Source organism: Drosophila melanogaster, chromosome 3R (assembly GCF_000001215.4).
Source record: "Drosophila melanogaster chromosome 3R".
Taxonomy (NCBI): domain Eukaryota; kingdom Metazoa; phylum Arthropoda; class Insecta; order Diptera; family Drosophilidae; genus Drosophila; species Drosophila melanogaster.
Genome location: NT_033777.3, coordinates 26,863,369 through 26,875,771, shown reverse-complemented (window position 1 = coordinate 26,875,771; position 12,403 = coordinate 26,863,369). Strand labels below are relative to the sequence as shown.

The 12,403-nt window shown below is 47.3% G+C and overlaps 5 protein-coding genes across 16 annotated transcripts; 3 read left to right on the top strand and 2 right to left on the bottom strand.

Annotated features, from left to right (window-relative positions):
* The first annotated feature begins 29 nt into the window (after positions 1-29).
* On the top strand, positions 30-3,643 carry Rb97D (Ribonuclear protein at 97D). 9 transcript variants are annotated; one of them, NM_079796.5, is made up of 6 exons: positions 30-228; positions 369-598; positions 671-915; positions 982-1,701; positions 1,756-1,912; positions 2,094-3,643. In NM_079796.5, the coding sequence occupies exons 1-5, from the start codon at positions 160-162 to the stop codon at positions 1,905-1,907; spliced, it is 1,416 nt and encodes a 471-aa protein (NP_524520.1). In that variant the 5' UTR covers positions 30-159; the 3' UTR covers positions 1,908-1,912; positions 2,094-3,643. The 9 variants fall into 9 exon arrangements, with proteins under 9 accessions (NP_524520.1, NP_001014677.1, NP_733172.1 ...); NM_001014677.2 differs by having other exon boundaries at positions 1,774-1,912; positions 2,217-3,189; NM_170293.3 differs by having other exon boundaries at positions 1,774-1,912; positions 2,094-3,189.
* A 133-nt stretch (positions 3,644-3,776) lies between these two features.
* SPARC (Secreted protein, acidic, cysteine-rich) lies at positions 3,777-6,534 on the top strand. Of its 2 annotated transcripts, none has more exons than NM_143252.4 (3): positions 3,777-3,846; positions 5,400-5,579; positions 5,642-6,534. In NM_143252.4, the coding sequence occupies exons 2-3, from the start codon at positions 5,418-5,420 to the stop codon at positions 6,392-6,394; spliced, it is 915 nt and encodes a 304-aa protein (NP_651509.2). In that variant the 5' UTR covers positions 3,777-3,846; positions 5,400-5,417; the 3' UTR covers positions 6,395-6,534. The 2 variants fall into 2 exon arrangements, with proteins under 2 accessions (NP_651509.2, NP_001262998.1); NM_001276069.1 differs by lacking the exon at positions 3,777-3,846 and adding an exon at positions 5,205-5,262.
* A 17-nt stretch (positions 6,535-6,551) lies between these two features.
* His2Av (Histone H2A variant) lies at positions 6,552-8,843 on the bottom strand. 2 transcript variants are annotated; one of them, NM_001276068.1, is made up of 5 exons: positions 8,677-8,843; positions 8,286-8,363; positions 7,990-8,103; positions 7,086-7,416; positions 6,552-7,030 (listed from the first exon to the last, which is right to left on the bottom strand). In NM_001276068.1, exons 1-4 carry the CDS (start codon positions 8,677-8,679, stop codon positions 7,186-7,188), a joined length of 426 nt encoding a protein of 141 aa, NP_001262997.1. In that variant the 5' UTR covers positions 8,680-8,843; the 3' UTR covers positions 6,552-7,030; positions 7,086-7,185. The 2 variants fall into 2 exon arrangements, with proteins under 2 accessions (NP_001262997.1, NP_524519.1); NM_079795.3 differs by having other exon boundaries at positions 6,864-7,416.
* A 121-nt stretch (positions 8,844-8,964) lies between these two features.
* Positions 8,965-11,167, top strand: ball (ballchen). Of its 2 annotated transcripts, NM_143251.1 has the most exons (3): positions 8,965-8,996; positions 9,117-9,481; positions 9,538-11,167. In NM_143251.1, exons 2-3 carry the CDS (start codon positions 9,248-9,250, stop codon positions 11,101-11,103), a joined length of 1,800 nt encoding a protein of 599 aa, NP_651508.1. In that variant the 5' UTR covers positions 8,965-8,996; positions 9,117-9,247; the 3' UTR covers positions 11,104-11,167. The 2 variants fall into 2 exon arrangements, with proteins under 2 accessions (NP_651508.1, NP_733171.1); NM_170292.2 differs by lacking the exon at positions 8,965-8,996 and having other exon boundaries at positions 9,147-9,481.
* A 45-nt stretch (positions 11,168-11,212) lies between these two features.
* Positions 11,213-12,396, bottom strand: IntS12 (Integrator 12). Its single transcript, NM_143250.3, has one exon. It carries the CDS (start codon positions 12,300-12,302, stop codon positions 11,316-11,318), a length of 987 nt encoding a protein of 328 aa, NP_651507.1. The 5' UTR covers positions 12,303-12,396; the 3' UTR covers positions 11,213-11,315.
* Positions 12,397-12,403: the final 7 nt, after the last annotated feature.

Here is a 12,403-nt window from a genome sequence, read left to right as displayed (position 1 = left end):
CAACTTATCGATAACAAACAGAGAGAGTGGGTGTATCGAATCAATGATTCGCTTCCTGACAGCACAATTTTCACTTCGCTTCAACCGTTCGACGTGCAAACTGGTCGTTTTCGTTTCTTAATTTCGGTTAAATTTAGTGATAATTAATTTGCTAACACAATGGTGAAGGATGAGCCCCTATCGGACGAGTCCGCCGATGTGATTGTGCTTGCAGATCGCGAGGAAGATGTAAGTACATACGCGTACCTTTCTGTGCATGTATGCGGCTTGGCAAGTGACGCACCTATATTTGTTTCCCTTCACACATACCACCCTTCACCACATGCCAACCCACTTGGCTAACCCACTTACCACCTCTGCACCGGTAGGACATATGCGAGCTGGAGCACTTGCGTAAGCTCTTCATCGGCGGGCTGGCCCCGTACACCACCGAGGAGAACCTGAAGTTGTTCTACGGCCAGTGGGGCAAGGTGGTCGATGTTGTGGTGATGCGCGATGCTGCCACCAAGAGATCTCGCGGCTTCGGCTTCATCACCTACACAAAGTCTCTCATGGTCGACAGGGCCCAGGAGAACCGTCCGCACATCATCGACGGCAAGTGAGTATAGACTTGGTGGGGGATCATATCGTACCAAGAATAGATCTATACCATGAGGCCTTTCGCTTCCAGAACTGTGGAAGCCAAGCGTGCTCTGCCCCGTCCCGAACGCGAATCGCGCGAGACCAATATATCCGTGAAGAAGCTGTTCGTAGGCGGTCTTAAGGATAACCACGATGAGGAATGCCTTCGTGAATACTTCCTCCAATTCGGGAATGTAGTCTCCGTTAAATTGCTTACTGACAAAACCACTGGCAAGCGTCGCGGCTTCGCCTTCGTCGAGTTCGACGACTACGATGCAGTGGATAAGGCTATCCGTAAGCATAAAAGCTAAAATGCTAAATATTAGATTGATATTAATTATGAACCTTCATCCCGTTTAGTTAAAAAGCAACATGCGATTAAGTACGTTCACGTGGACGTCAAGAAGTCCATTTATAACCTGGACAAGAAGGAGAAACAGCAGCCAGGTGGGCTGGCCAACGCCATCAAGCCGTCGCTCAATCAGCAGCAGCAACAGCAGGGTGGCGGACAGCAGCCACCTAATGGCAATATGCAGGCACCTAGCTTTCGACCACCAGTGCCGCCACAACAGGCCATGGGCCCCTACCAACAACAGCCACCACCGGCGCCTATGTCTGCTCCACCACCAAACTTCAACTACTGGGGACCACCTCCGCCGGCTATGCCGCCCTACTACCAGCAGCCACCGCCGCAGCAGATGAACGGCTGGGGTCCATATCCGCCGCCGCAACAAAATGGCTGGAATGCACCACCACCGCCACCACCGGGTGCCCAGCAGTGGCACGCCAACCAGTGGGGTTGTCCTCCACCAGTGCAACAGGTGCCGCCGGTTGGAGCAGTGCCACCACCCATGGGTCACAATGGACCACCGCCGACGGCTCCAGGTAACTGGAACATGCCGCCCCCAGTGCCGGGTGCAGCTCCTCCATCCCACCAGCAGCAGTCTTCGCAACAGCCAACACCACAACCAAATTTCGGCACTGGCTATCAGCAAAACTACGGAGGCGGACCATCCAAGCACAACAATATGAATGCAAACCGCATGAATCCTTACTCGGCAGGTCCGCCCAACAGCTACCGTAGGTATAATCCATTATTAAAGACATGTAATTTTGAACAGCTACTAATTGTAGACACTCCTCAACCACCAGCATATACGGGCTACAACGCTGGACCACTGCCGCCTAATGGAAGCGTTCCGCCGCCAACTGGGGCCAAGGCTGTTGGCGTATCCAATGGCTCCGTGGCCACTGGAGGCAGTGCCAACAGCAAATATCGCCGCTAGATTGGGTGAGTAGCCGTACCCGCCATTAGTCGTTTCTTTTGAATGTGGTCTATGCATAAGAGCTACCTCAAATACGTCTTGCCACGAATATATCCATATACGCATATATTACTCGCCATTGATGCACTACGTCTGAAGTACTTGTTTATGTGTAATTACTAATGTCTAAAATTCTCTTTGATTTAGATGCTCTTTGGGCGGCTAAAGCTCAAGAATCAAGACACTCTTTAGTAAGCTCGTTCATAAGCTAGGCCACACTCGCTTAGAGTTACTAAGCAGGAAACTTAACGCATTGTCTCTCTATCATAGGACAACTAACTACGATTTTACTGTACACTTAAGCTATACCATTGATTACCCTACGATTGACCTAAGCTATGGCAGACTATATATAACTATTTTATACAACGTATTGCGAGGAGCGAGCACTTCTCCAGTTCGAATTACTCTAGACATAATTATGAAACTCTGTATCGTAGAAGAATGCCCAAAATACGATACGAAATTACAACAGGCTCTCTATTTAAATCTAAACCTCTCTCTCTATCTGTAAAACAAGAAGAAGGATTGTGCAATGGTGGAGGATGGAAGAACAATTGCCAATCAAGATCAATTAATTAGACATAAATCACGGAGCTGTAGCCTGAGCTTATTGGCCCAAAACAAGTAGTTTAATCGTAGATGCCTATGTATTACCTAAACCATTCAAATAAGAAGATACGTCCAAACAAAAAAAACACAAGAAACAAGAAACAAGAATATAAGAATCCGGAGCGAAGTCGGATCCCAAATCAAATCAAATCATACGCAGGGCTGGCGGGCGTGGCCTTAACTATTAATGTACACAAGAGATGATATCAAAACAAATGTCAATTTTTACAAGAAGCAAGAATCGGACACTTATATACTGTATTAATGTTAAAGGTTTCTTATCTCGTCGCCCACGATGTTAATTCATATACTACATATATCTCTTCTTATTTGTATATCATGACGAACTCAAAGAAGTGTATATACCCGAAAAAAATGCGAAGAAAATGTATATGCTTTCGGATTAACTAGACTTACGATTTATTCTCGACTCTCTCCTATTATTAAGCTGTTGTGCACGCCAAGGGCTTTGAATTGATCTTTATATATAATGCAGTACTGAAATAAGAGAGGTCTAGTCCACAATTTGCAAGATTCGTTATGCTGCATTATCGAGATACAATTTATCACTTAACCGAACTCTATGAAAACCCATACGCATATTTATTTTAAATAAATACAAATTAAAAACAACACTATGTATTTGTTTTAGCTGACGATATGTAAGTCTCTTTCTCTTTAGCGATAGCATAAACTATATTTAGTTACCGTTATGCCATTCTAGATACAAACAAATATCGCTCTAATTTTAAACATACTCTACTCTACAAAATACTCTTGAGACAAAGTTAATTCGTAAGGTAAGTTAGTAACGGATCTCATCTAGGATAAACTAGAGTTTTTATAAGTGCTCTTAAGTTTCTAACTTATGTGTATCTTGTTATCGAATCTTTATTACGCTTTTCTAAGCAAACAACCTATTTCTTTTCCAAAAAAAAAATAAACCCCCGGAGCAACGCTGGAGTGGCCTATTTCAAAAGACCAAGGCTCAAGTTTCCCATAAACTATGAGGTACGTAGAAGAGGACACGATTTATTTTATGTGTTGAAAAGCAAGAAACCAATAAAAAAGAGCTGCCAAAATCGAAGCAATCAGTGTTTTTATTCCAAGCGAACATGTTGGGAGCCAACACGTTGGAGGCGACACCAAAACCATGGGCAGGCAGTGCTCCATGCTCCACTTTGGCGATCCGTAATCATTCCGAAGCTTTTCCACAGGCAAACAGTCGCCTGCCATCCGCCAACGCGATTAGACATTTGAAGGGAAACACTTTTTCATTGAACGCACAGTGAGTACTCACGCAGAGTGAAACAAAGGATTGAGTGTCGTAATCGGATTAACAAAACAAGTGTGTGACATATGCAGATACAGATACTTTGCTTGTTCCTCAAATTTCTGCAAGCTCAGCTCTGGCTCGAGTTGCTCAAGTTCAATGTTCCTTGCTCATTGGCAAATAGTCAATCAATTGGACTTTATTTTCGATGAAATCAGTTCGTTAATTGGTCAGAACTGAGAAGCAAAAGTAAGTCCAGTGATTTGCAAGGTCAACTGTGAATTGCACTTCCGCCAATTCAAGTAGATTGTATCTGCTTTTGGTCCACTTTCATTCGCGATGCATAAACATTGCATCTTGGACACTGCATCACGTCATTGTTTCTAGTTTCGTCGGCATAATTAAACAAACACATGTGGAAGTATATATTGCATTGTATACATAGATATATATGTGTGCAACATGTGGAATGCACTGCAGCAGCATCCCACTCTCGGATATTCCTGGAAGCTCCATTCCGCGAGATCGCGTATACATTTCTCAATTGCCAGATACATAGCTGCGCATTTGACTTGATGTTCAGCGGCACAAAAGCGACGATTAAGCACATCTTGCTTGTGCTACCCAAAACGGAAGCGACCGACCGATCCTGATAAGCGGCGGTGGGGCCAAGTCGGGCTGGAACCTGATAAGCCAACTGTGTCGTTGGGCAACCAATGATGTGCCATATATGCCATATAGCACATGTACTAAGATTGAGCATAGAACTGGGGCGACATCTTGAAATGATTACGAAAATTCGGCTTGAGTTTAGCCTGTGTGTGTGTTTAGCAATAGGATTAAGGTCAGCTTTAATCAGGTATATTCGCATTAATGGGAGCATCTGCATATATAGATGATTTCATAAACGATTTGAACTGCTCAACATGTGTTCAACATGCCCCAAATTCTGAAATATTCAAACATATTTCAAATTTGCGGTTGCAAAAAGCGAGAAAAATGCTTATTTGCAGCAGGCAGCAGGAAATGAAAAGCAAACATTGAAAATTCTGAGATTTTATCCATTCCCCCGACTTTGTTTCTATTTTAAAAACTCCAGATCTGCAGTAGTCATCTTCCGCCATCAATGAGTTGGCTTTGTTGTTCCACAAGATCTAAAGATCCATAAATAAAATTGCCCATAAAAGGAAATGCATCTGTATCTGCGCGCCACATTCGCGTTGACCTTTTGAACCCTGCAAGATTTTTGCGGCTTCTTCAATTGTTTTCAATGAGCAAAAAGACGCCGCACGAGATGTGCATGTAAAACCACCCCGTTGTTTGGTGGTTACAAGATCGCCAGTGGAGTACAGTAACGACGCAGCGCACACGGTACAGTCGCAAACCAATCCTTGAAACGGAAGTTGGGCCAGGGCCACAGCTAATCTCAATGTAATTTGGGTTTTCACAATCGCAATGACTTGATAATGTACTCTATTTATAAAGGCACTTTTAGTTCCAAATATATAGTTTAAATATAAAGAGAAGAAAAAGGTGTTTTAAAGATGCTTTACTTGCAATCCCTGTAGTTGAGATCGCCATTCGAGATGCGCTCCCTTTGGCTGCTGCTCGGCTTGGGCCTGCTGGCTGTGAGCCACGTCCAGGCCTCTACGGAGTTTTCCGAAGATCTGCTGGATGAGGACCTCGACCTGTCCGACATCGATGAGAACGAAGAGGAGTTCCTGCGCCTGCTGGAGGAGAAGAACAAGGCATGTGGCCGCAAGTCAAACCACAAATCACACTTAATGCACTAACTGAATTCCATTCGCAGATCAAGGATATTGAGCGCGAGAATGAGATTGCCACCAAGCTGGCCGAAGTGCAGCACAATCTACTCAATCCCGTTGTCGAGGTGGATCTGTGCGAAACGATGAGCTGCGGAGCCGGTCGCATCTGCCAGATGCACGACGAGAAGCCCAAATGCGTGTGCATTCCGGAGTGCCCGGAGGAGGTGGACACTCGCCGCCTGGTCTGCACCAATACCAACGAGACCTGGCCGTCGGACTGCTCTGTGTATCAGCAGCGCTGCTGGTGCGACAGCGGCGAGCCCGGCTGCACCAATCCGGACAACGCGCACATGCACATCGACTACTACGGCGCTTGCCACGAGCCCAGGAGCTGCGAGGGCGAGGACCTGAAGGACTTCCCCAGGCGCATGCGCGACTGGCTGTTCAACGTGATGCGCGACCTGGCCGAGCGCGACGAGCTGACCGAGCACTACATGCAGATGGAGCTGGAGGCGGAGACCAACAACTCGCGTCGCTGGTCGAACGCCGCCGTGTGGAAGTGGTGCGACCTGGACGGCGATACCGATCGCTCCGTCTCGCGCCACGAGCTCTTCCCCATCCGTGCTCCGCTGGTCAGTCTCGAGCACTGCATCGCACCCTTCCTCGAGTCCTGCGACTCCAACAAGGACCATCGCATCACCCTGGTGGAGTGGGGCGCCTGCCTGGAGCTGGATCCCGAGGACCTCAAGGAGCGTTGCGACGACGTCCAGCGGGCTCAGCCCCATCTTCTGGGTTAGGACACAGCCCATTTTCCATATCCACTTCTGTAGTATGCAATAGGTAGTTACTACTTGCTTCCTTAATCCGAAAAATGTCTAATTTAGCAGTTAATTGTGTAAATGCTCGCTATTCAATGAAATATATAACAACTTCTTTGAAATAATACGCATTTTGAAAAACGTCAGGTCAGTCTATTCATTATTATCTTTCGGATGAAAAGCTACAGTTGTGATATTTTGCTCTAGGCATTTACACGTTTATTGGGCTTACAAATACATTGGGTTCGAGCTGCTAAATGCCCTGATTAAAACTGAACTTTAAGCGATACTACTGCACTTTTCTCACAATTATGAAAAACTTGTACTTCTTACAGCTGAAATTAATTACCATCTATGTAGTTGCAATTCTTTACATTCATCGACACAAGCGCAAACATCTCGTCTAGTTTTTTTTTTTTTTTTTTTTTTTTTTGGAAATAACATGATTGGCGTTTTTATTATAGTTTTTTTTATTAAATTTATTCGTGTAATTACTTTGCTCTAAATTAAGTTTTGTTTTTGTTTCATACTCAACCTCGCCAAGGATGCGTGCGGGTAAATACGTTTTGTGTGTTTGTATTTTTTGTTTGTATGTATGTGAGTGTTGGGGAGATGCTAGAATTACATAATTATGTATTACGTTGTATATAAGAAATATATGCTGGCGCACAGAAATGATTACAACTCGTCGGTGTTTTAGCTTGTCTCTGCTGAAATCTGAATTAAACATTAGTGTTGCATGTTTCGAAGGCGTCCGATTGCCGACTGGCTTAGTAGGCCTGCGACAGAATGACGTTGCCCTTCCGCTGCGGATCCTGCACCGTTTCCTCCTTTTTGCCGATCAGCGACTTGTGTATGTGCGGAATGACACCGCCACCAGCGATGGTTGCCTTGATCAGGCTGTCCAGCTCCTCGTCTCCGCGAATGGCGAGCTGTAAGTGGCGAGGAGTGATACGTTTCACTTTCAAGTCCTTCGATGCGTTGCCTGCCAACTCCAGGACCTAAAATGATTGGGAAAACCAAAGAAATTAATCAAAGATTTCAATTGAGGATAAGCAAAAGCTAAAGCAATTTATTTACTTGTATCGCTCATTACCAAAACAAACTTTGAAATCTTTTAAATAAAATTTCTTTAAATAAACATCACAACATTAAAAAAAAAAAACTCAACGGTAAACGTTATATTCGGAAAAAAGGCGGGAAAAGTGTAACTGCCTAATGGCGCAAAAACTCTATAAAACTGTATAATTCTTAGAAAATTAAAAGCGTTATACATTAAATCGAAACTACTGTTATTTAGATTTAAACAACTGATAATGTGCGCCTCGAGCATTTCATGAATTAGATGTACATTTTCATCATTCTCATTCCACACGAAATGTCAATAAGAAAGTGTGTTTTTGAATTGGAACGGGGAAATTCGAAATAACTGTACACAATAAGAAAAGTGGAGAGAATGCAACTGTGGAAAAAAAAATGTTTCCCTTGAATATTTCTGGTAAATGCTGTTTACATTGAAGCGAGAAAAAGTACCACGAGAGAAAAGCGGGAAAACTCGGCGGAAGCACACTTACCTCGGCGGTCAGGTATTCCAATATGGCAGCGGAGTACACGGCTGCAGTGGCTCCGACGCGTCCATGTGACGTAGTGCGGCTCTTGAGATGACGATGGATGCGACCCACGGGGAACTGTCCGGGACATAAGAGGCAGGTAACTGGTTAATTGGCTTGACCGGCTGGCTTGTTTATGTTTTTGTCAACCCCAACCAACCAACGAAGGCGGGCACCCTGTTAGTGTGGTGGAATATGCTCGTTGGCGAGGTGGGTACCGAAAAGGCGCCAAAAACCGAGGTACAGATTGTAAAACTCACCTGAAGACCCGCGCGCGCGGAACGCGATACCGCCTTCGCCTTGGCCTTGCCCGAATCCTTGCCTGCTTTACCGCCAGCCTGCGAATAGACACAGCACAATGCATTTCTTAAAATAACGAATTAAAGCGAATGTGGCACGAGTCGCAGAAGAAAACACAAAATGGAGGCACCGCTGCCAAAGTGAGGTTACGGCCGATTGCCCGCAGCAGCACAATAACAAATGCCCGCCGATTTCGCTGCTCCTTGTTGTTGCGGCCTACGTGGTGTCCACTTTGCGTGCACTTTGTTGTCCGCGTCTCCGCAATCCCCGCATCAATATTTAATTCGCGGGGGGCACGCGCAGTGGGAAAAGCGAGATGCGCTGCCGCTCAAAAATTCACCGCAATATTACCATTTCTGTTCAATCGATTTTTCTGCTGCCTGTAAACTGCGCCTGCTTACGAACGTGACTCTGGGCACTCGGTGATTCTAACTGCCGCGATGGGAATGCCTATTTTGTTGCAACACGAAACCGGAGCGTGCGAGTTGTTTCTACGGAATTCGGTTTCGACTACTTGAAATTTTTTCGGGGAAAAGACGCCGTCAGCGGACGCCAGGGGTGGAACGGAATATATCGATGTGTGGCCAATCGATATGCCCTCACCCCTAGATGGTAGCTTCCTTTTGTGGCCGCACATTGCCAAGTGGCGCCGTTTTGCAGAGCTGTCTATCGTAATATATCCTTGAAATCATAATCATCCTTTTTTATTTTTATGTTTCAATGACTCGGCAACAGCCCTGGAAATACGTCGTTTTTACAAGTAGTCCTACTGGGTTATATTTTTTTTTAAGCTGTCACTCACTTGACAACCCTGAAGGACGCTACTCCCCGCGCCGATTGGCAACCCTGATGGCCCGGCATTTCGAGCGGAATTTGCGAATATTATACTTGGCCGCTATTTAACGACGATCTTGCCCAGAGAATGCCGCGTGTAGCCAAGCCGAAAGCCGCCGCTCCGGCCAAGAAGGTGGTGTCGGCCAAGAAGGCCAAGAGCAAGCTGTACAAGATGCCGGAGAAGGTGAAGGAGGGCACAGTTTTCACCGATTTAGCCAAAGGCCAGTGGCGCATTGGACCCTCGATCGGAGTTGGAGGATTCGGTGAGATCTACGCGGCTTGCAAAGTGGGTGAGAAGAACTACGATGCTGTGGTCAAATGCGTGAGTGCCGCTCGTTTTTTTTTTGTGGAGATTTGCTATTATAATCGTATTTTTAGGAGCCACATGGCAATGGTCCTCTGTTCGTGGAGATGCACTTCTACCTGCGCAACGCCAAGCTGGAGGACATCAAACAGTTCATGCAGAAGCACGGTCTCAAGTCCCTGGGCATGCCCTACATACTGGCTAATGGTTCCGTGGAGGTCAATGGTGAAAAGCATCGATTTATAGTCATGCCGCGCTACGGCAGCGATTTGACCAAGTTTCTGGAACAGAACGGCAAGCGACTGCCCGAGGGCACTGTCTACCGACTGGCCATTCAGATGCTGGACGTCTATCAGTACATGCACAGCAACGGCTACGTTCATGCCGATCTTAAGGCAGCCAACATACTGCTGGGCCTGGAAAAAGGCGGCGCTGCGCAGGCGTACCTGGTGGATTTCGGCCTGGCCTCACACTTCGTCACCGGTGACTTCAAGCCGGACCCCAAGAAGATGCATAATGGCACCATAGAATACACATCAAGGGATGCTCATCTGGGCGTGCCAACCAGACGAGCTGATCTGGAGATACTCGGTTACAATCTCATCGAGTGGCTGGGCGCGGAGTTGCCGTGGGTCACGCAGAAACTACTGGCTGTACCCCCCAAAGTTCAAAAGGCCAAGGAAGCATTTATGGATAACATAGGCGAGAGTCTGAAGACGCTGTTTCCGAAGGGAGTGCCCCCGCCAATTGGGGATTTCATGAAGTATGTCTCAAAACTAACACACAACCAGGAGCCGGACTACGACAAGTGTCGCAGTTGGTTCTCAAGTGCGCTGAAGCAGCTGAAAATTCCAAACAACGGAGATCTCGACTTTAAGATGAAGCCACAGACCAGCAGCAACAATAATCTAAGTCCGCCCGGCACGAGCAAGGCAGCAACAGCCAGGAAAGCAAAAAAAATTGATTCGCCAGTCTTGAACTCATCACTGGACGAAAAAATCTCCGCCAGCGAAGATGATGAGGAGGAGGAGGAGAAGTCACATCGCAAGAAGACAGCCAAAAAGGTCACCCCATCAGCCCGAAACGCCAAGGTATCGCCCTTGAAGCGAGTCGCAGATAGTTCACCACCCAGCCAGAAGCGCGTTAAGACTGAGCCCAAGTCAACACCCAGGGAGAGAGCTACGCCCAAGGCCAGTCCCAAGCCAAGGAGCACGCCGAAGGCCAGCCCCAAGCCACAGACACCAACAGCAGCGCGGCTCCGTACTCCCAATGCCAAGATCAATTTCAGCCCGTCTATTTCGCTGCGTGGACGTCCCGGTGGCAAAACCGTGATCAACGATGACCTCACTCCACAGCCGCGTTCCAAGAAGACCTATGAGTTTAACTTCGAGCTCGACGTTAGCATGGATGCCAACGTAATTGTGAATGTCAAACGCAAAAAGAAAGCGGACCAGGATAAGGCGACGGCGGTTGATTCACGTACACCCTCATCCCGCAGCGCGTTGGCGTCCAGTTCGAAGGAGGAGGCCTCACCTGTGACCCGAGTTAACCTGCGCAAGGTAAACGGCCATGGCGACTCCTCCACGCCCGGCCGTAGTCCGCGGACACCAGCCGTCACTGTGCGGAAATACCAGGGATAGGAGCCTTTGTTTTCTGTATTTTTACATTTGTAACCTCATTAATAAAAACTTGAAATATTTTCTTACTTTTACCTACATTTACTGAATTCGATAGCACGTACATATCTTTAAAAATCATTTATTGAAAATGAATTATTGAATTATTATTATGAATGAACGTTCAGAATTTTATGCGGATTGTAACTTTATACTTAATTATTAGAGATGCTAAATTACTGCTTGGATCTGCGCTTGCTGCTGCTGCCGCTTTCGTGATGCTTGGAGGAACTGCTCTTGGAGCTGGATTTGGTGCTGGAGCCGCTGCGTCGCGATGAGGTGCCACTGCTGTTGTGCTTCTCCATTCCGCCGATGGCGCTAAGAGAAGACGCCGCCGTGGACTTAGAGGATCGTTCTTCCTTGTGCGATTTGGACGACGACGAAGAGGAGGACTTGTGGCCATGCTTGCTGCTGCTACTGCTGCTGGCATTCGTGGAACTGCTGGGCTCGGGCCGGTAGAAGGGTGACGAGGAGTTGGAAGAGTTCGATGAGCGCGACGACGCGACCGACGATTTGGCTTTGCTGGTCAACGGCATGGGTTCGTCGGCTATGAAGACAGTTGGCGTTACGGCCGCTGCAGAGGATGTTGTCCTCCCGCTGCTCGTTGGCTTGTTGCAGCACGTGTCGCACTGCCAGTTCTGCTCCTGGTCATCGGCCGCCTCCTCCTTGGTTATGGGCGGCTTGTGGCACTCCTGATGGTACATGGCACCGCACTTGGAGCACTCAATCAGCCGATTGGTGGCCGTGAAAACCATCTCGCCGCACACGCAGCAATTGAGGTCGCCAAAGTCGCCGGTGTCACCGGTGTTAACTATTCCCACGGCGCTTAGACCGTCATCCGAATCCGCAATCGTGTCCACCGAATCGGAGGGCTCCTTGTCCGGTGAGTTGGTCAAATTGATGATCTCGTCCGCATTGATGGGCTGCTGCGGGGGCGTGGCAGCACGTCCGGAAAAGTTCGCTTCATCCTCCAGCATCCGTGGCGTCATGTTGTTGGTCAAACTTTTCTCCGGACCAAAACGCGCCTTCAAAGCCTCGTCCAAAAGCAGACGCAGTTCGGCCGCCGAGGTGGGATTACTCGAGTGCAGCAACTTGATGGCCTTCTTCAGCACGGGATCCACTTCTTGGGCAGCTGCAGCAGCGGCGGCTATATTTGCGGCCATCTTAATACCGGGTAGATATAGTAAATAACAATATAAATGCAAGTTTATGCCCGCGCAACAGCTGTTTGTTTGGTTTCAGCCATTCACTTGGCAACGTGCAT